Source organism: Gracilinanus agilis, chromosome 2 (assembly GCF_016433145.1).
Source record: "Gracilinanus agilis isolate LMUSP501 chromosome 2, AgileGrace, whole genome shotgun sequence".
Taxonomy (NCBI): Eukaryota; Metazoa; Chordata; class Mammalia; order Didelphimorphia; family Didelphidae; genus Gracilinanus; species Gracilinanus agilis.
This window is the reverse complement of record NC_058131.1, coordinates 420,570,551-420,594,510: the sequence shown is the minus strand read 5'-3', so window position 1 is coordinate 420,594,510 and position 23,960 is coordinate 420,570,551. Positions and strand designations below refer to the sequence as shown.

General features: G+C 35.4%; 1 protein-coding gene across 1 annotated transcript in view; it reads left to right on the top strand.

Moving 5' to 3' along the window:
• The window catches only part of CDC42BPB (CDC42 binding protein kinase beta), a 132,099-nt gene that overhangs the window by 14,487 nt on the left and 93,652 nt on the right, over nucleotides 1-23,960 (top strand). The window contains exons 2-3 of the mRNA XM_044659909.1: nucleotides 7,391-7,474; nucleotides 10,086-10,181. Of these exons, the coding sequence (XP_044515844.1) occupies nucleotides 7,391-7,474; nucleotides 10,086-10,181 (180 nt within the window). The remainder of the gene's footprint in view (nucleotides 1-7,390; nucleotides 7,475-10,085; nucleotides 10,182-23,960) is intronic.

The following is a 23,960-nucleotide window of genomic DNA, read 5'->3' as shown; positions in this document are numbered from 1 at the left end:
TGGAAATGTCTCGATTCCACGTACCTTCCACGCTGTGCCCTGTTGTGGGGTTCCTCCGTTCGTCTGGACTTGTTTTTATGTCCCCTTGAGGAGTTTTGTGTGTTTCAGTCAGGAGAGGTTAAGAGCTGCTTCTTACTCTGCCGCCATCTTAACCCGGAAAAACTGCTGTTACTTTTTACAGTGTAGTTCTTCCCAGCTTTTTCTTAAGTCATCCTGTTAATCATTTCTTATAGCACAATAATATTCCATCACCATCTTATACCAAAATTTGTTCAGCCATTCCCCAGTTGATGGACATTCCTTTAGTTTCTAGTACTTTGCCACCACAAAAAAGAACTGTTAGAAATATTTTTGTACTTGTACGTCAATTGGGTAATGACTAAACAAATTATAAAACATAAATGTAATATTGCTGGACCGTAGGAAATGATGAATATGAACAATTGAGAGAAACTTAAAAAAGCTTACGAATTGGTGGAAAGTGATGTAAGCAGAAGCAAGAAAATAATAAATGTAATAATTTACAGCAATTCAAATAGATATAAAAATACAATGAAACAAAAATTCCAGCTGTACCAGATCTCAAACTTATTATAAAGTAATAATCATCAAAACGATCTGGTACTAGCTAAGAAATGGAGAAGTGGATTAATGGAATAGGCTAAGTAATTAACACAGAGTAGTTAATGGCCATTATCTAGGGTTCAATCTAGTTATCTAGGGTTCAATAAACCAAAGCTATTGGGACAACTTACTGTTTGACAAAAATTGATGGGAATCCTGGAAATGGTATGGTAAGAACTAAGCATTAACATCTCACACTATACACTAAGATAAAGTAAAAATGGATGCTTGATCTAGAATTAAAGGGTGATACAAAAAAATTTAGGATAACAGGGAAAAGTCTGTCAGACTTATGGATAATTATGAGAAGAATTTATTACCAACCAAGACATAGAGAACATGATGAAAAATGAAATAAAAAATGAAATGGATAATTTTGATTACATAAAATTAAAAGGTTTTGTTTAAAGAAAACCAATATAGACACCAAATTGGGGGATGGAGCAGAAATTAATAGCAAGTATCTCTAACAAAGCCCTTATTTCTTAGATATATAGAGAACTAAGTTAAATTTATAAGAATACAAAGCAATACCTAATTTTGTGACCCTGGGCAAGTCACTTAATTGTAGTATTGATTCTAAGACAGAGGGTAAGAGTTTAAAAAAAAAAATTACACACACACACACAGCATTTTCCCAGTTGACAAATGGTCAAAGGATATGAACAGACATTTCTTAGATGAAGAAATTAAAACTATCTATGGTCATTTGAAAAATGCTCCAAGTCACTATTGATTAGAGATATGCAAATTAAAATAACTCTGAGATACTACCTCACACCTCAGATTGACTAATATGGCCAAAAAGGAAAGTGATAAGTGCTGGGGGGATGTGGGAAAATTGGGATGCTAATAAATAAGATATTGGTGAAACTGTGAACTAATAGAACCATTCTGGAGAGCAATATGGAACCACCCCTAAAGTGCCATAAAACTATGGATACTCTTTGACCCAGCAGTACTACTATTGAGTCTGTATCCCAAAGAGATTAAAGGCAGAGGAAAAGGACTCACTTATACAAAAATATTTTTAGCAGCTCTTTTTGTAGTGGCAAAGAATTGGAAACTAAGCGGATGCCCATCATTTGGCTGAACATGTTGTGATATATGGTTGTGATGGAATATTGTTGTGCCTTAAAAAGTGATAAACAGTTTGAGTTCAGAAAAACCTAGAAAGAACATTGTATATAGTAACCAAAACTATTGAACAATGATCAACTATGAAAGATAAACTGTTATCAGCAAAACAAGCTTCCAAGATAACCTCAAGGAACTACTGATAAAAAAATGCTATCCGCAGCCAAAGTAGGAACTATTGGAGTCTGATTGTAGATTAAAGCGTGCCATCTTTCACTTTATTTCCTTCATGAGTTATTTTTATTGTATGTGTGATACGTATCTTTTGTCACAGTATGAGGAATATGAAAGTATGTATTGCATGAATGCATTGGTATGACCAATATCAGATTACTACCTTAGGAAGGAGGGAGGCAGAGAATCTGAATTGCAAAATGTTAGAAAACAAATGTCAAAATTTTTTTCTACATGTAATTGAAAAAAAATTAAAGTAAAAAAAAGAAACTAAATGCCATGTGTTTGATAAGTCTTGATGTCAGAGAATAGCTGACAAAAAGTGCCTTTCTTCCTTTATTGAAGAGACTGGGGACTATGGGTATGATATATTTCATATTCTCTCAACATGGTTGTGTATGTTGGTTTTGCTAATCTGCTTTCTCTCCATGTTTTTCTGTCTTTGTGTTATGTGGGAGGGCTTGCTGAGAGATACTTTTGAAAATGAATTCAATATAGCAACAAGAAGCGTAAATAAAAATAGATATAACAAAGCTATTGAAGTTTATCCTTTCACATCTACATTTACTTCTTTTTAAAAACATAAACGTGTTTTGCTATCTTTTGATATGTCTCTCCCAATTTATTCTTACCAGAGTTGATCCTTATAACAAAAAACAAAATATACCCCTCCCTCTAAGACAAAATCCCCTCTCTGTTAGTTCAGCAAAACTAACCAATACAGCAGCCAAGTCTAATTATATGCAGTGTTTTACGCCTTTAGTTCCTCACTCCTGCAGAGAATGGAAGGACGTGCATTCTTCTTTAGTTCTAAACTTGGCTATAATTTCAGAGCATATTTAGTTTCATTTGTTGTTCTTTCCATTTAAATTTATATTGGAATTTAGTACATTGCTTCCTTGTTCCTCTTTATTTTGCATCAGTTTATATAAGTCTTTCTCATGCTTTTCTGTATTCTTCATATTCTCCATTACATTTACAGACCAGTTTGTTTAGTCATTTCTTTACTACTACAAAAACTACTGCTACCGTCATTGACCTCCAGGGTTTACCTGCTTAGCAGTGGGATTTCTGCGTTAAGGGTATCAAAGTTTAGTTAATTTCTCAGCATAATTCCAAATTGCTTTCCAGAATGGTTGGATTAATTCACTGTTTCATCAATAGTTTATTAAGTGTACCTGTCTTTTCCCACAGTTCTCCCAACATGCACTTTTCCCACCTTTTGACATTTTTTCCAATTGACATAGGGTTTGAGATTAAAACTCAGAGTTTTCTTAATGCATATTTCTTTTATTAGTAATTTGTAGTGGTCCTCATGTAATTGTTAATAGGCTCTTTTGAGAACTGTTTGTACATATCCTATAACCACCTTTCTTTTGGGAAATGATGTTTGGTCTTTGAACCACTGTTTTATGTATTACATTTGTGTTCACTCCCCATAGATTTTAGATATCAGACCTGTGTCAGAGAATTTACTGTGGTTTAAAATAATAACTCATAATGCTTTTTTATGTATATCATTTTGTTTAATCTTTAATAGCTGTGATGTAGATAGTATATTTATTGTTCTTCCTATTTTAAAGTTAAGGAAATTGATACTCAGAGAGCTTTAACTTAAACCCCAATCTTCCAACTTCTAAGTTTATTGCCTTTTCTCCTTTACTGTGCTGCCTTTCAAAGGAGAACTGCTTTTCCATACCAAATGTGAAGCAGATTTGATTTGGCATTGGAACTTTATATTTCATTGTGGTCTCTCCAACTTGACTTATCAGCTAAAAGTAGCCCAACTTTTGATCATATCAGTGCATCAGTATAATTTTAAAAGAAAATAGTCTAATATGAGCATTTCCTTTTCTTACCAAAAAGAATTAGTTGAATCTATTCCTGTAGATGTATCTAGTGCCTGATACCATAGAGCAGTGTTGGTGAAGTACTGACACTATTGCTCAGCTGATGGGGGGAGGAGTGGGGGAGGGGAAGCGAGGAGGATAACTGCTCCATTCCCCCTTTCCAGGGCCTGAGGACATTTTTGCATGCCCTGCCCCTCTATCCAACAACCCAAAGTGAGCACTTCCTCCCTCCACTTTCTGGGATGTGTGTGTTTGGGGATGTGACAGGCAGCTTGATTACAGTTTGTGCACGTGAACTTGAAAACCTGTGCCAATTCTGCTATAGAGTATTTTAGTATTAACGTCTATGCAAGATTGGGCTTGATTCAAACTCCAGACTCTCTTACTTTTCTGGCTTTTAGTCATTATCATGGAGAGTATATAAGTACTTTTAAAAGGACAACACTGTGTAAATGTGAACTCTGTTATTCCTGCTCACTTCTTTCTTCCTTTCAACCTTCTTTCTGTACTACCCCCATGAATTTTAATTGTATTATAAGTATAAATTTTAGAGGCTGGGCAAGCATCTAGCCAATTATATGTCAGTTTATATCTTTTTTGGTAGTTTCCTAAAATCAAGTTGACTTCCAGGTCTGTGGTGGTTAATTCCTCAAAGACTGAAAATGACTTGTCATTTGGTCAGCCCAAATGTATTGATTTAAATGTAGTGTTAAATCTAGTCCACCACTTGTACCTATCCCATGTTAGACATGAATTGACATCGGCTAAAAAAGAGTGCAAAACTTTTCCCCCCTAAGGATTACTGACTTACAGGGGGAAGATAGGGAAACCAGACCAACATCTAAATACAAAAAAACCCTGAATTTAGTGGATTTGTTTTTCAAGAACAATCATGAATCAACTTATTTTAAAGGCTGAAAAGGGAGTATTGAGAACAGAGGTAACAGAAGAACAGAAGGAAAATAGCCTCTAAGAGGGAAGAGGGAAAGAAAGATTAAAGAGAAGGGGGGATTATAGACTAGTTAAAATTTCTGACAAATATGACTGTACCCAGGTTTCTGGTTTCCTTTCTTAAAACCTCACTACCACCTAAATAGACCCTTACCTTCCAAGATAATCCCGATCCCTCCTTTGGTACCAACATCTTTTGTCCTTCCTCTCTTCTACCCTCCCTGGTTGTTTCCTACAGCTAATTAGTCCCAAACCTGTAGATATGACCTATCCCCAAAGCCAGTATCCAAAACATGACATTTGACTGTGTTGTATTAATTACTCTGAATCATGTCCTATCTTTGTATTTAGACTGATATCTTCATGTGTAATATGACTTTTTTTGCATATTTAGTACTCATTTATATAATTAGGATTAAATATGTGCAACTCATTAACCCAAAGGTTTATACAGCAAAAACACCAAACAGCTTTACTAGTGTTTAGTTAAATTTGTAGATAATAGTCACCCTCTAGGGAAATTCAAAATGTTTAGGGCTCTGAAGATGCTTTCATGTCTTCTAAAAATAATGGACTTTTCAGGCTACATGATGAAAGTCTTTGTAGGGAGGGGAATCTTTTTGCTGAACTTATCTTGGGGCCCACTGTTTTAACCCTGTTTGTTGCCAGAAACAAACTAATAAGATAAATGGGCCACTGCCCTTTTAGTATGGAATTTTTTAAAATGTTATTTTCTTTAGTCTGGATCTCTTAAAATATCTTGCTATTGTGGGTCAGTAATTTCTAGAAGTGTTTTCATTTTTCACTCTTTAATTCTAGAAGTTTAACTTTTAAAGTTATAGAACTTTGAAATAGTTTAGAAACTACTATTACAAAGGAGAGCCATAATTGTACTAGCAGATAGCTATCACAACTTACTAATTATTAGTACTAACATAGCAATAATTAGTTATTTGTGTTCACTGTATTATTACTACAAAAATTAAGAGTTCATTTCTAAAAATGTGTTAGGGGTGAGGGAGGTTATATGTAATAAAAATTTAAAATTTCTTTCTAGTTTTCTCTTTTCTGGTTTCTTCATAAGTATGTTTTTGAAAGAGAAGTTTGGAATTAGTAGGGCTTAAAGTTAAGACATTTTGAGAGGAAATTATAAAACTAATGATCTGAAAAACATTTTTTCTTTATCTTTCTGGAGCTCTTCTAAAACATTTGGTTCCATAACATTTTATTTTTGAAAAAGTTTGCCTTTTTTTTTTTAAACCCTTTCCTTCCGTCTTAGAATGAATAATGTCTATTGATTCCAAGGCAGAAGAGAGGTAAGGTCTGGGCAATGGGGGTTAATTGACTTACCAAGGGTCAGACTGCTAGGAAGTGTCTGAGACCATATTTGAACCCAGGACCTCCATCTTTAGTCCTGGCCTTTATTCTGTTGAGTTTCCTGGCTGCTCCTATAGATCGTCTTTTTTATTTCTTACTAATTCCTTTAATCAGAATTTGGAGGCTTTTAAAATTGGAGGTTTTCTTCAGGTTTTCACTTTTCTAGGATTTATAAATAAAAATTGTCATGATTTACCACATCCTTTTTTTAAATGTCTAATTTGTGGGCTGATAAACATTTTTTTCACTTTGAAACATGTATGACTGAATTAGGTTCTTTGGCAGAGAAGGTGCTTGATATACATGAATTCTTCTGATATATCCAAAAGTGTTTTTCTTAAAATTGTCTGTTTATAAGTTATTATATAGTGTAGATATTTGTGGCTCATTAAATAGAATTTCTAACTGAAGATTTCATTTCTCCATTTGTTAGACAACTCCTACCTCTTTTATCTGCTGCTAATTTATGAAAATGGGAAAAATTTCTCTTGTGTTGTCAGTTTCATTGTGAATGTTGTATGTGGAAATAGTGTGCAGTGATCAGACATGATGTAAACAATAATTTGTAATTTTTTCTCAAAAATGATTCCCTTAATTCATGATGTTATAGTATTTGGACAATAAGCTATAGCTATGATATACTGATTCCTTGTCTTTCTAGAATAGGACCAAGAACTAAGAAGGAAAAGGAAGAAATACTAAACCTCCAAAAACTTAGCAGCAAAAAAGAAAAGTTCTAGAGCTCACAAAAATGTGTATGCTTTTAATTCCTAGATTATGTGTTTAGAACCATTTTTCTCTTATTTTACACATTATCTACAAAGGTCTTAGTTATTTTATTTCCATATTCATAATAGATGAAAAGAATAGTTTAAAAAGTTAAAGCATTGCAAAATTTCGACCTGACATTGAAGAAGACAAAAACCTAAAAATAGGCATGACAACTTCTAGAGCAGAACATTCTGGGGTCATTATATAGGTAAACAGTTCCATGTACATATGTGGTCTTTGAGAGCATCACTTTATGTTGTGTTGTAGCACAATGTAATTATTGATAAAGGTATGGTAAGCTCTGTGTGCTCTGATTAAGAAATTTGGAAAATCATCCATTTTTTAAAAGAATTTTCTGTTGAAAAGTGAACAAATAAGACCTTTAGCTCTCTAAGATAACTCATTACCCAAGGATTCAGGGAAATCAAAGTGTTACTCTAATAAAACATTCATAATTTTTATTCCCTTTTAAATCCATTTTTGTTAACCAGAATTTTTTTTTTCAGGTTGCTGTGGTTAAAATGAAGAATACCGAACGCATTTATGCAATGAAGATCCTAAATAAGTGGGAAATGCTAAAAAGAGCAGAGGTAAGAATTATATATCCTAACATAAATATATATATTTTTTATAAAAACCCTTACCTTCTGTCTTAGAGTCAATACTGTGTATTGACTCCAAGGCAGAAGAGTGGTAAGGGCTAGGCAATGGGGGTCAAGTGACTTGTCCTGGGTTATACAACTGGGAAGTGTCTGAGGCCAGATTTGAACCTAGGACCTCCTGTCTCTAGGCCTGGCTCTCAATCTACTGAGCTACCCAGCTGCCCCCTAAATACATTTTTAAATGTGGCATTACAGAGCATTAAAGTGAAGCCTTTTGTAATTTAACCATATGCATGTTGCTTTTAGATTCTTTCAGGAAAAGGAGAATTCTGTCCCTTTTGGAATCTTTTATTCTCAACCTTATTGCATACTCATCTATCAAATAGTCTGGCCTACATTTTACTTTGCATTATATTTGCCAGATTTGGGATTACTATAAAGACAAATTAAATTTTTACGAATGCTTCAGATTTCTGTTGCATTTCTAGTTTGTAAGCAAAATGAATAATGAAAATGGAAGCCAAGACTTGAATTTGAAAGCTGCATACCTAAAAAATATTCTCTTGGTTTCTCTGTGTATAACAGCAATATTATTTTACAATTGGATTTGTATCAGATTGATCCTAAAGACAATTTAAAAGTAAATAATTCATATTCTAACTAAAACTTCTGTTTAGCAACCCATTTTGTTTATCTCTTGTTTACTTCTTGCCATATTTCTCACAGTGGCTGCTCCTAAACTGTTTCTACATTCCTTAAGTCACCCATTCCACTCTTGTTTCCTTGACATTGAAAAAATCACGTCAGCCCCTACTTTATTAAAAAGACAGCTCTACTTCATTTACTAAAAAGACAACTCGACAACTCCATCTAATTGTCTTTTTTTCCAAAGCTGTTACTATTCCCAATTTAGGAATTTTGTGCCTCTAGAATAAATTTTAACATTCTAAATTGTTGTGTATGCTTCATCTAGTTCTGTTTTCCCCCCATTATTATTCTCTGTGGTGTAATTTCTACTCTTATACTTCTGAAATAACAATGTTAAGAGTATAAATGTGGTAATTCTACTTTTCCTTGATGGCAGAAAGAGTATTTTTTAAGTGTTTGCAGATCTTTTCCATCTTTCATCTGTTTATTATTTTTTACATTTGTTTAGTTTGATATCTTGCCAAACTTTCTTTAAATTGGTTTTATCCCTTTACTACTTTCCTTCTCCATTAAGTTTTACAAATAAGTTTATTTTCCAAATTAGTACTTCCCTTGGCTATCTTGTCTCTGCTCAGGAAATACATCAAATGTTTGCTAAGGCAGTTTTTGGTTCTTTGGTTTCCTTATTGTGGTAATTGATTTTTGTTGGCTAAATTTCTGTGCAAAATTATTAATAATTATCATTATCCTTCCCTTTATCACATTCCCAATTTTCAGCATCAGCAACTTGTTAAAGATATATCATTTTAGAGTTTTTTTTCCTTAGAAAGCACTAGTTTTTTTAAGATATAATGTCATCTTGTTTACTCAAAACCCGCTACATTCCCATATCTTTTTTTTCACATGCACTGGTGTCTAGCCATATCTTCCACATCCTGTACTTGTGAAATAAGGCTTTTTTTTTGTTTTTTTGTTTTTAATTAAATTTTATTTTTTTTCAATTTCATATAGAAATAGTTTTTGACAATTGTTTTCTGACATTATGCAATTCAGATTCTCTTCTCCTTCCTCCCCTCAATTCCGAGGAGGCAAATAGTCTGATATAAATTATACCAGTGTTTACATGCAATATGTATGAAATGAAACTTTTTAACTTGTATGGAACTTTTTATTTTTCATCATTAAATTTTATCTTAATGGATTTTGCCCATTGTCTAGATTGTTAAGTTGTTTTTTTTTAAACCCTTGTACTTCGGTGTATTGTCTCATAGGTGGAAGATTGGTAAGGGTGGGCAATGGGGGTCAAGTGACTTGCCCAGGGTCACACAGCTGGGAAGAGGCTGAGGCCGGGTTTGAACCTAGGACCTCCTGTCTCTAGGCCTGACTCTCACTCCACTGAGCTACCCAGCTGCCCCAAAGTTTGTTTTTCATAGTGACTTATCCAATATGTAATGTGAGCTTTCTCAACCCTATGTCATCTAGACTTTTGACAAGCTTGCCTGCTGAGGTGATAGTATATTTGCATAATTTTCCAAAGTGGTCAGATCACTGATTCTAAAGAATAGTCATTAATGAATTGATATGTTAAATTGGAAGACAGTACCTAATGTGATATATTATATGGCTCTGTCAGTGGACTTTTATTATTTAACACTGTTATCAGTGATATAGAATACAGATATGAGAAGTTTCATGACACTCAGAGAGGAAAAAACTCCCAAAATTTCTTCAAGATCTCAAGCCTGTGACTGAGAAAATGGTGATGCTTAATAGACACAGAAAATGAAAATGAGACTTATGGCATTGCTTTTGAAAAAATCATATATACTATATAACATTGCATACGAAGGAGTTCTTGATCTTGTCCCTCAAAACTTGTTTTGTAAATGGTTTCCATTGCATTTAGGATAGAGGTTTCATGTCAACTCAATTGTCTTTCCTTTATTTACAGACTGCTTGTTTTAGAGAAGAAAGAGATGTATTAGTGAATGGTGATTGTCAGTGGATCACAACCTTACATTATGCCTTTCAAGATGAAAACTACTTGGTAAGTTTTGAAAACCAGTAGCAATCTGTCTTTAAATAGTATTTCTTTGAATTTTTTTGGTTCCTTTCTGTAACTACTAAAACGCAAATCTAGCTTTAACAAGGTAATTCAGAAGCAAATATATACATAAACTTAACAGAAAATACAATTTCATTGTTTAATTTAATAGCCAGATGAACATATTTTGTTATCTTGGAATTTCCAGGAAGTGCATTCAGCTGTATTTAGACGTGATAATTTGACTTTAATATTTTAAAATATTTTCTGTCTTTACAAATGAATTGCATAATATGAGCATATATCTACTTTGGAGGATTATTGTCATTTTGCAATATCTGACATTTTCATATTTAAGCACTTAATCATTTAGTTTTAATTTGTTAGTCCTATTGTTTATATTTGTTAAAGAATCTCTTTGTACTAGGTTTGCATTTCTCTGTTGTCAACATCCCTTCCACCTTTAGTGCTATATAGTTCTTGTTTCCACATTTTACTGTCTTTGTACTACACTAACAAATTAAACAGGCCTGAATTTTAGCTTTGGATGATGACTTTTGCAAATTCATTTCAACTAAAATTTTCATAGAAGATGAAAAATGATACTGCCATTTTAGTAGGAATAAGATACATGCACACACAAATAAATATGGTAAAAAGATAAAATATTATAATTGCAAAGTCAATTCTAAACAGTTCTAAACTGTGGTATAAGAATTTTGAGAAGGAAGCTACTTTTTTTTTCTGAATTAAGGTGAGGTGGGCTTGAAAAAGTTAGTGATGAAGAAATGGAGGGAGGATGGATTTGGCATGGAAGAAAGCCCAAATTAATATGCAGAGGCAGGAGTGCACAAAACTCAGATCAGGAAACAGTAAGCTGAAACAGAATACAGAGAGGCAGCATGGTTCAGTAGGAAAGAGTAATGGATTTGGAATTAGGACCTGGGTTCATATTCTGACTCTACTACTTAAGTACCTCCTAAAGTGTCTGACCTTGGAAGGAAGACACATTTTACCTTTCTGAGTCAGAATCCTCAACTATAAAACGAAGGGACTAGACTAGATAAACAAAATGGTCTCATCCATCTCCCAACCTGTGGATCTTTCACTTGAAAAGAGAAATAAAATGAAATACATTTGAAAATGTTGTTGGAACCAGATTGTGAAAGGCCTTATCAGAAAAGAAGTTTGTATTTTATCCTATGTTTAGCCATAGAAGGTTTTTGGAACAGATTATTAAAAGAATCTTGACTCTATAGGGAGGGAAGAGTAATGCTAGAACATGGTCAATGGAATGTAATCATAGGGAAGCTCTCTGGTTTTCATATTCAATATTCTTGCTAATAATATGCAGCACATTGGGATTATTTATTACGGAAGTAATTTAAAAAGATTCTTGTCTTCCTTTCCTGGATCATAAGTAAACATCTTCATTACTATTATATTTAGTTTTTCTAGTTTTCCCCCCAACAAACTGCAAAACACTGCTAGGCAGAGGGGATATGTCCTCTGTCCTCAGTGAATTCATAATAGGATAGCTGGAAAGAGATTAGTTATATATAAACCTTGAAGATTTGGTTACTTGGTTGTTGTCCTTCTTACTCAAGAGGACCAAAATGACATTGTTATTGGTGATGCCTTTTGACGTACCCATAGGATGTCAAGATTTGAAGATTTAACAGTGTTCTTCTAATTCTTTTAGAAAACCAAGCCAAATACAAATAATAATGGCTGACATTTTGCTTTTGTTCCTGCTTTCTTGTTCTAATAAGCTACATGTGCCTTGTGTATGCTTCTGAGAACTTCTTTCTAGTTTCCCTTCCCTTCTATCCTCTTTTTCTGGTGCCTTTACATCTGCAATCTTCTGTGACTCTAGCCTTCCAAACTAGAAATTTCCAGCATCCTAAGATAATTAACATTTTTCTGCTTATAACATTAGAAGTCAAGAAACCCATTAGTCCTGCTTGAGTGATCTTTATAGCCATCATATTAGGTGGTTAAAATTGATAAATATTATTGTTCCCATTGTGAAAGGAAATTCTTAGTTTCTCTTTGCCTATTCTGAGTTTACACTTGTGAGAAGGGAATCCTTTATTCTCTTTGCCTAGTTGGAGTTAAAACTTTGGTTAACAATAACTTAAGTATCCCTACTTAGTACCTCACTAGATTATAACTCTCCTTTGTCTACTTTTGAATTAATCAACAAAAGCAATACACCCATACTTAACCCTAAAGTAAGGGAAACTCTTACTATAGGAATTTATACCTCCAAAAGGAAGACACCCCCTACTTAACCTTAAGTAGGGGGAAGTGTGCAACCCACATGCTAAACTGGGTGATAACTCAGAAACAAATATGAATCCAAACTGGGTGACAACTCAGAAACAAGTGTGAGTCCTAGGAGGAGAGTTAACACTTTTAGAGACGACAAGTCAATCCCACAGGCTCTGGCCCTGGGTAGAGCTGGACAATTTGGAAACTGTAAGAGGGGCAGGAACAGGAAACCACCATAAAAGCCAGGAAATCATTGGGCTAGGGCAGTTTCATGAAGTTGAGTCTCGTGGAGAGTGTCTCCTGGAGAGATAGGAGACTGTGGTGTGAATCGTGGCTTCAACTTAGATTCTGACTCCTGGACTACTTCACTGGATGAGTGAAAGGGACTGACTCCTTTCCTAGTTTCCTAAGAGACTAGCTTCCATCTTGGAGGAGACCTCGTAGTTACTACCGGCACTCCTGCTGAAGACTAGTATAGGTATTTTCTCTAACCTCTCTCACATTTCTCTACTTTATTGTTTCCCTTCTAGTTTGGTAAATAAACGTCTGACTTGAAATATAACTTATAATATAACTTCGGCAACCATGTTATTTCATATAATTTAAGTCCCTGATGGTGAACCTATGACACACGTGTCAGCACTGACAAACGTAGCTGTTTTCAATGACACGTGGCTGCGTGTGGCCACACACAGAGAAGTATGGGACCACATGCCGAAGATGAAACATTTACTGTAGTGTAGTGTAGATGCTCTGTGCCGGAGGTCTGTAGGCCAAAACAACAGAACTCCAGCACAGAGCGTCTGGTTCTGGGACTTCTGGGTACCTTTGACCTCACTTCAGCCGGCAGAGCAGGGAGCAGCAGAATGCCACAGGGGACGTATCCCTGAAGGCCCCGTAATCGCCATTGTCAGCAACTACATAACCATAGCAACCATCATCCAATATACAGTTCTGGGATGTCGTGGATTTCTAATTGATCATTATTACTGAGATAAGTGAGAGGGAGGCTGGGAGTGGTGAGGGCTTGTGCTATGGGTGCCATTTCCCACCATTAGAAATAGCGGCAGCCATCTTAATTTACATAAGGAACACCATCTTGCAGCATAATGCAGATTCCATTTCATCACTATTACTGTTGTGCTTCCTTATTAACCCCTTCCTAATTAACCCTGCCCTTTCCTAAAAGACAGTTACATGTGCCATCTTGTGGTCAGTTAGGCTAGTTTAACCCCTAATTGCCTGTAGGGCTATCAGGCTATCTATAATTCTATCTTCTGTCACTGCCTCCCTGATGGAGAACCCAAAAAATATAAAACCAAGGTTAAGTAAAGGAAGTGGTAGTAGCAGTAGCCAACCCTTTCAAGAGACATGGACTGAGATGTATGGCATTATAGAAAAAAATGGCAGATCATTTTGTGTTCTATGCACTGAAACAGTAGTAAGCAGAACAAGGAATATAAGTAGACATTTTGAAACTAATCATTCCTAGCTCTTGAAAAAAAGTGAGGATGAAAGTAAGGAATATATTTCCAGGCAGCTACACCTTTATAAGAGCCAATCCAATTCCATCCTTAAATTTGTAAAAGGCTCTACAAATTTAACATCAGCAAGTTTGAGCATTGCTCACTTCATAGTTCAGCGTGGAAAAAGCACTCAGTGAGGGAAAATTTATTAAAGAAACTCTCCTAAGATGTGTACCAGATGCAGAATAAAGATGCAACTATTAAGAGAATATCTGAGTTGTCACTCAGTGGAAATATCATAAAAGACTGAATAATGAGACTGAACACAAAAATACAATTAAAGAGAGACATAAGTAATTGTAAATATTTTTCGATCTCTCTTGATGAAACTATTAATGTCACATCACATGCTCAGTTGGCCATTATTGGTCGATATTCTGATGGTCTCACAATGAGAAAAGAGTTGATAAAGTTAGTATCAATGCCAATAAGTACATCAGGAAGTGAAATATGTAAGATTGTTATACAAACATTCTGTGACCCTTTAAGCATTGATATCTCTAAAAGTTGTGTCAGTGACAACAGATGGGGCACCAGACATGGTGGGGAAAAAAGTCGGATTTGTCAAATTGTTTATGGAAGCGATTGAACATCTGATTGTGCCTTTTCATTGTATTATCCATCAGGAGGCTTTATGTGCCAAGGCAGGATTCTCCAACTTAAACGACTTAATGTCAGTTGTTACAAAAATAGTTAATTTAATAGCTGCTCCCACCCTTCACAAGCAAGAATTTTCTGTATTTTTACTGGAGGTTGATTCCACCTACAGTGGACTGCTGATGTACAATAATGTAAGATGGCTGAGCTAAGGCAAAGTTCTTGTGGAGTGCTTTGAAAAAATTAAGGTATTTCTTGAGGATAAGGATCCGGGAAACTTCCCTGAGCTCAGTGATGATAAGTAGGTCAACACCTTGATGTTTTTTTACATATCTCTCTGTTGATATTAATGAACTGAATTTAAAGTCACAAGGTTTTGGCAAAAGTATTGACGTTATATTTGGATATATAAAAGCTTTTGAAAGTAAACTTATAAGTTTTAGTTTCTACATCTCACTTGAAAATTTTAAGTATTTTTCCTCGAGTAACAAAGTATTTTGAGAAGGCCAGTGCAGCTGTACAAAATGAAATGGGACCCTTGCATATAAAGTACCAGCATGTTTTAGATTCATTCCTTGACTAGTTCAGTGATAGATTTAATCAATTTAGAAGCCTAGAACAGACCATGAAAATAATTAAGTATCCTGATAGTCTACAGTAGTTTGGAATTAAATGGTTTCCAATGGATGCAAATTGATGATTTGGATATGTAACTTCCAGAATTTCAAGACAGCATTTGTGCTCAGGTGTTTGTCAACTTGAGGTTAAAGCTGGAGAATCTGGAAAGGTGCTGCTTGGAGAATCAAGAGGAGTGTCACTATGAACAGGAAATTTGGAGTGCCTGGAACCGATTTCCAGCCACTTTTAGTACCCTGAAAAATATAGCAATGGCTTTACTCACAATTTTTCCCTCTATGTACTTTCGTGAGATCTTATTCTCAGTGTTAAATAATATCAAAAGTTAGTAGAGGATGAGTTCCAGTTCAGGGTTCAGATGGCGGCAGAGTAAAAAGCAGCTGATTGACCTCTCCTAACCCACACATATAGGATTCCTCAAGAAGACATAAAAACAAATCCAGATGAACGAAGGGAACCCACAACAGGGTGCAGCATTGAAGGTATGTGGAATTGGGGCATTTCCATGCTATAAAGGGGTGAAACAGCTCTCACTAAAGCCAGCACAAAAGAATTAGAGCAAGTTTGGGGCCCCCATTAAGTCATTGGCAGCTACCTGGCATCACCAGGGCCTGCTCCTGAGAGCAGCAAGTCTTAAGACCCCAAGAGGCTAAAGAACATGCAAACTTTGAACACAGACCCTAAGCCCAGGCACAGATGCGGATGCTGAGCTCGGGCGTGGAAATGGATCCTGAGCTCGAGCGCGGACCTTGGGTGGGGTCCCAGTGTAGAGGGGTTCATGACTGTGGAAGCAGTGCCCTGAGACTGTTAAAAGAGCCTTGGGCAGAGGAACAAGCAAGAGGACCACCAAGAGGCTTAGCCCTGAGAACAACTAGACCTCAGGAGCCTAAAGATCACAGACAGACCCTGAGCGTGAGGATAAAGCTGAGAGGACACTTGGCTAAAAATGGCAAGCCAGACTCAGGAACCCCAGAAGAGAAAGATCAAGAAGAAACGTTTAACATTCGATAACTTTTACACAGAAAAAATCCAGACAACAGAGCAAACAGTAGAGAACAAACAAATAATCCTATCCAAACCTTTCCAAAACAATGAAAACTGGTCACAAGCTATTGAAGAGTTCAAATCTGAGATGATGAGAAATATGGAAGAGCTCAGGCAAGAAAATAACAGTTTAAAAGGAAGAATTTCATAATTGGAAAGTGAGGCAAGTAAAATGAAGACCAGAAATGACCAGATTGAAAAGGAAAACCAGTCTCTAAAGGCTAGAATTGGGCAATTTGAAAAAGATGCCCCCAAATCAAAAGAATTGATGAGCAAATTGGAGACCAGAATCAAACAGCTGGAAAACGGGGTGGACTAAATCAAAAAGGAAAATCAAAAGATTATAGCAGAAAACCAGTATCTAAAGACAAGAATTGGGCAAGTAGAAGCCAATGATCTCTCAAGACAGCAAGAACAAATAAAACAAAGTCAAAAAACTGATAAAATAGAAGGAAACATAAAACATCTCACTGAGAAATTGAAAGATCAAGAAAACATGTCTAGAAGAGACAATTTGAGAATCATTGGTCTTCCTGAAAAAGCAGAAATTAATAGAAAATTGGACTCCATACTAAAAGAAATTATTCAGCAAAACTGCCCTGAAGTTCTACAACAAGAGGACAATATAGACCACAGATCATCCTCTACACTAAACCCTGAAAAGACAACCCCCAGGAATATAATAGCCAAATTCAAGAGCTTCCAAGTAAAAGAAAGAATATTACAAGAAGCCAAAAAGAGACAATTCAGATATCAAGGAGCACCAATCAAGATCACACAGGATCTGGCAGCCTCCATACTAAAAGACCGCAAGGCTTGGAATATGATATTCAGAAAGGCAAGAGAACTGGGTCTACAACCAAGGATCACCTACCCATCAAAACTAACTATATACTTCCAGGGGAAAGTATGGGCATTCAACAAGATAGAAGATTTCCAAGTATTTGCACAGAAAAGACCAGGATAAATGGAAAGTTCAATATCCAACCACAAAAATCAAGAGAAACATGAAAAGGTAAATAAGAAAGAGAAGGGAAAGAAAGAAAACTCTTTATTTTTTAAATTTGCCTCTTTAAGGGCTTCAATAAGATCTAAGTATTGTATTCCTATGTGGAGAAATTTTATGTATAATTCTCTGTAGTGAACTCTATTCTCTATTATAGTATTCACTATTATAGTAATTAGAAGAATTATTCATAGGGAGAGGTTGGAATACTAAATGGTCTAAGATGATATGGGGAGTGGGAAAGAGGGGTGTGAATAGTAGAGGATACCAAGAGAAACTTGAATGAATAAGAAAAATAGGATATTCTCTTACACACAAAGAGGGCATGGGAAGGGGAGGGGTTGAATACTATTACAAGAGGGAGAGGGAGAGAGCATTAAGCAGTAATATTTAAACCTTACTCTCAGTGTAATTAACCCTGAGTGGGAAAGAGTATCTATATCCATTGGGATATAAAACTATCTAACCCTACTGAGAAAGTCAGAAGGGATAAACCGAGGGGAGCAGGGGAATAGGAAGGTCCAAAAAGGGAGTGGAAAAGAAGGGGGAGGGAATTCATTAGGCCTTAAAAATAAAAAGAGGGGACTAATAAGAGAGGGGGTAGAAAGGGAAGTAAATCAAAGGAGGGAACGAGGGTTACTGGCTTAAAGCAAACCACTGGTTTAAAAGGCAATAGTGTAAGAAGAAGAGGTAGAACTAGGAGAGGATACCAAAATGTTGGGGAATACACAACTGATAATTATAACTCTGAATGTGAATGGGATGAACTCCCGCATAAAAAGGAAACAAATAGCAGAGTGGATTAGAAACCAAAATCCTACCATACGTTGTCTACAAGAAACACATATGAGGCGGGTGGACATACACAGTTTTAAGGTAAAAGGCATTAGCTAAATCCTTTGGGCGTCAAATGAGAAAAAGAAGGCAGGAGTGGCAATCATGATTTCTGACAAAGCCAAAGTAAAAATAGATATGATTTAAAAAGACAGGGAAGGCCATTACATCCTGATTAAAGGCAGCATAAACAATGAGGAAATAACACTGCTCAATATGTATGCATCAAATGGCATAGCATCCAGATTCGTAAAGGAGAAACTGTCAGAGCTCAAGAAGGAAATAGATAGTAAAACCATAATAGTGGGAGATCTAAATATTCCTCTTTCAGATCTAGATAAATCAAACCAAAAAATAAATAACAAAGAGATAAGAGAGGTGAATGAAGTCCTAGAAAAATTAGATTTAATAGATAATGTGGAGAAAAATAAATAGGGACAAAAAGGAATACACCTTCTTTTCAGCTGCACATGGTACATTCACAAAGATTGCCCCCGTAATAGGACATAGAAACATTGCAAACAAATGCAAAAGAGCAAAAATAATGTAACCATCTCAAATCATAATGCAATAAAAATAATAATTAGTAAGGGCACTTGAACAGGCAAATCAAAAACTAATTGGAAATTAAATATGATTCTCCAAAACCAGTTAGTCAAAGAAGAAATCATAGAAACAATCAACAATTTTGAAGAGAATGACAATGATGAGACATCCTACCAAACTCTGTGGGATGCAGCCAAGGCAATTCTCAGGGGGAAATTTATATCCTTGAGTGCATATATTAATAAATTAGGGAGGGCAGAGATTAATGAATTGGGCATGCAACTTAAAAAACTAGAAAGCAAGCAAATTAAAAATCCCCAGATGAAAACTAAATTAGAAATACTAAGAATCAAGGGAGAAATTAATAAAATCAAAAGTAAAAGACCTATTGAATTAATAATTAATAATAATAATAAATTAATAAATAAGACTAGAAGCTGGCATTCTGAAAAAATAGATAAAATATACAAAGTACTGGTCAATCTAATAATAAAAAGAAGAAAACCAAATTGACATTATCAAACATGAAAAGGGAGACCTCACCTCTAATGAAGGGGAAATTAAGGCAATCATTAAAAACTATTTTGCCCATGTATATGGTAATAAATATAGCAATCTAGGTGATATGGATGAATTTACAAAAATATAAATTGCCTAGATTAACAGCAGAAGAAATAGAATACCTAAATAATCCCATTTCAGAAAAATAAATTGAACAAGCCATCAAAGAACTCCTTAAGAAAAAATCGCCAGGGCCTGATGGATTCACAAGTGAATTCTATCAAACATTCAATCCCAATACTATACAAATTATTTGATATAATATGCAAAGAAGGAGTCCTACCAAATTCCTTTAATGACACAAATATGGTACTGATTCCAAAGCCAGGTAGATCAAAAACAGAGAAAGTAAACTATAGACCAATCTCCCTAATGAACATAGATGTAAAAGTCTTAAATAGAATACTAGTAAAGGAACTCCAGCAGGTGATCAAGAGGATTATCCACCATGATCAGGTGGGATTTATACCAGGAATGCAAGGATGGTTCAACATTAGGAAAACCATCCACATATACCTAAAACCATCAATAAGCATCATATGCAATGGGGATAAATTAGAAGCCTTTGCAGTAAGATCAGGAATGAAACAAGGATGCCCATTATCACCTCTATTATTTAACATTGTACTAGAAACACTAGCAGTAGCAATTAGAGAAGAAAAAGGAATTGAAGGTATCAAAATAGGCAATGAGGAGACTAAGCTATCACTTTTTGCCGATGATATGATGGTCTCCTTAAAAAATCCTAGAAAATCAAGTAAGAAGCTTGTAGAAATAATCAACAACTTTAGCAAAGTTGTAGGATACAAAATAAATGCACATAAATCATCAGCATTTCTATATATTTCCAACACATTAGAGCAGCAAGAAGTAGAAAGAGAAATACCATTTAAAATCACCCTAGACAATATAAAATACTTAGGAATCTATCTACCAAAACAAACACAGGAATTATACGAAAATAGCTACAAAACACTTTCCAAATAATTAAAACTAGATGTAAACAATTGGAAAAACATTGACTGCTCATGGGTAGGATCAGCTAACATAATAAAAATGACCATTCTACCCAAATTAATTTACCTATTTAGTGCCATACCTATAAAACTACCAAAAAACTTTTTTAATGAATTAGAAAAAAGTATAACAAAGTTCATTTGGAATAACAAAAGATCAAGAATATCAAGGGAAATAATGAAAAAAAAATGTGAAGGAAGGTGGCCTAACTGTACCAGATTTTAAACTATACCATAAAGCAGAGGCCATCAAAACAGTATGGTACTGGCTAAGAGACAGAAGGGAGGATCAGTGGAATAGACTTGGGGTAAGTGACCTCAGTAAGACAGTGTATGATAAACCCAAAGAGCCCAACTTTTGGGACAGAAATCCACTATTTGACAAAAACTGCTGAGAAGTTTGGAAAACAATATGGGAGAGATTAGGTTTAGATTAACATCTCACACCCTACACCAAGATAAATGATAAAAGATAAATGGGTGAATGACTTGAATATAAAGAGGGAAACTATAAATAAGTTAAGTGAACACAGAATAGTATACTTGTCAGATCTCTGGGAAAGGAAAGATTTTAAAACCAAGCAAGAGTGAGAGAAAATTACAAAATGTAAATTAAATGATTTTGATTAAATCAAACTAAAAAGCTTTTCTACAAACAAAAACAATGCAGCCAAAATCAGAAGGGAAACAACAAATTGGGGAAAAGTCTTTATAACAAAAAACTCTGACAGGGGTCTAATTACTCAAATATACAAGGAGTTAAATCAATTGTATAAAAAATCAAGCCATTCCCCAATTGATAAATGGGCAAGAGACATGAATAGGCAATTTTCAGGTAAAGAAATCAAAAGTATCAATAAGCACATGAGAAAGTGTTCTAAATCTCTAATAATTAGAGAAATGCAAATTAAAACAACTCTGAGATATCACCTCACACCTAGCAGATTGGCTAAAATGATAGCAGCGGAGAATAATGAATGTTGGAGGGGATGTGGCAAAATTGGGACATTAATGCATTGCTGGTGGAGTTGTGAACTGATCCAACCATTCTGGAAGGCAACTATGCTCAAAGGGCTATAAAAGAGTGCATGTCCTTTTATCTAGCCATACTGTTGTTGGGTTTGTACCCCCAGAGAGATCATAGATAAACAGACTTGTACAAAAATATTTATAGCCTCTCTTTTTATGGTGGCAAAAAACTGGAAAGTGAGGGTATGCCCTTCAATTGGGGAATGGCTGAACAAATTGTGGTATATGCTGGTGATGGAATATACTATTGCGCTCAAAGGAATAATAAACTGGAGGAATTCCATGTGAACTGGAAAGATCTCCAGATATTGATGCAGAGTGAAAGGAGCAGAGCCAGAAGAAAATTGTACATAGAGACAATACACTGTGGTAAAATAGAATGTAATGGACTTCTGTACTAGCAACAGTGCAATGACCCAGGACAGTTCTGAGGGATTTATGGAAAAGAACCGTACCCACAATCAGAGGAAGAACTACAGGAGAGGAAACACAGAAGAAAAGCAACTGCTTCAACACATGTGTTGAAGCGGACATGATTGGGGTTATAGACTCGAAAGTACCACACCAATGCAACTATCAACAATTTGGAAATAGGTCTTGATCAATCACACATGTTAAAATCAGTTGAAATGTGCATCGGCTATTGGGGATGGAGGCGGGGGGGGCGTGAAGGGGAAAGTAAGAGCATGTATCATGTAACCATGTTAACTTTTCTAAAAAATAAATATTATTAAATGTCAAAAAAAAAAGTTAATAGAGCTTACTTGGGCTTGAAGTGTACAAAATATCAAGCTTCAATTGAAGATTTAGCAGCTAAATCAATTTTCATTAGCTAATGAAATTCAACAACAAAAGTCACTAATGGGCAGGTTAGTTAAAGAATTCCCCCTCCCCTTCAGTTATCGTAGTTCATAGCACCCCACAGAAATTAAATAATATCAAGTCCAACAAAAGAAACTGACAGATGAACAAAGAAGTCACTAAGCACTTAGTTTTTGGTTTATTAAATAGTTATATTTTATAATTATACGAATTTTGTTATTTAAATTATAAATATCTTCAAATTATGGTTTTTTTCTCGAAGTGACATACCACCCTAGTTATGTTTAGTTTTTTGGCAAATTTTGACACACCAAGCTCAAAAGGTTGCCCATCACTGATTTAAGTCCAACCACTAATTTTAACCTTCATAGCATATTACTGATAAGAAAATTGATGTTTAGCAGCTCACCTCTTCTCATACATCTAGTTAATAGTAGACGTAGGTAGGTCTCACCTAACTCTAAATACAAGACTGTTTTTAACTTTGCCAGTGGTGGTTTTCTGAGTGTGGTCCATAGATCACTGAGCGTCTGTGATACTCTCTGAGCATCTTTGTAGTCAAAATAATTTTCCTAATAATATTAAAACATTATTTACTCCTTTTCCCAACTGCATATATGTGTGAAACCAGATTTTATTCATATACTTCAACCAAACATGTATTAGTGGCCCAGATGGAGAGGTAATTAAATGGTCAGGGTGGTAATTCTCTCTTCCTACTCTTATGGAGCCACTAATACTAGGGGACTTGAAGCGGGTTTCACCCGGATGGTAGGTGACCAGGGAAGGTGTCCCAGCCCACACAGGTTAGAGGGAAGGCTTCTACACAAGATGAGGTATGTGGTGACCTAGTTCAATGCTGGCCAGAACCAGAATTCACACAAGCCTCCCTCCTTGACCAGGCATTGGCACCGCAGGGGGGGGTCTGTCTCAAAGATGGATTCAACCAGGCAAGCTGTGGTACCTCCTTCTCCTCTTGCTGTAAATTAATCCTGGAATGCTATCTGACTGCCGAAAGTATTTATTAAGAATATCAGGCTGATTGATAAGGGTGGTGGTCAGAGGAAATTGGTTGCCCTAATGCTTAACCCCAGGTCTTTCATTTTGGGGAGCCAATTCAGTCTCTACCCCAAAGCTTCACCTTCCCTTCCCTCTATTTCTATATTCAATCTACAAGCTATAATTATAATTAATTGAATAGAGTCTCTCTGTAAGGCCAGGACAGGAAGAGGGGTTTTGGGGATCTTCTCCCAGATAGAGTCCAGAAATCCCCAAAGGACAGGATGATATAGTCTTGGACATGAGAATATGTCTGCTGACAAAGAACAGGGTATCAAGACTTCACTTCTGGATGGGGAAATTTACAGGTTCACCTTCAGGTCGCTTGGAGCTTGCTTGCTGCTTCCACTCTCCTTGAGCTTCTCAAACCGAAGACCTGGTCCTTGGGAGTCCTTCCCAGAATTCCCTGCTGTCCTCAACTGCTGCTCTAATCTCATGCTTATCTCATTGCAACATTCTGTCGTTCCCCTCCCCCCCAAATTCTTTCCTTTGCCCTTCATCCTTACAAACAGCATTATATATTTGAATGCAAAAGCAGGTACGAGAAATACCATTGTCTTCTAAGCTAGCTAGACATTAGGAAATTTGCAATAATATGTCATTCTCATTAATTATTTTTTTTTCATAAAAATATATTAACAGTGGATTACTGTTGTTATTTTCAAATGAATTAATACATTTTAAATTTTCTCAGTTTTAAATTTCTAATATTATAAATATTGATGTATGTAACTAACTCATACAAACAGGATTTGGGAGGTCAATTTTTAATAGTGTAAAAGAGACCTGATATCAGAAAGTTTGACAAAGTACTTTAGTCTTCATCCTGGGA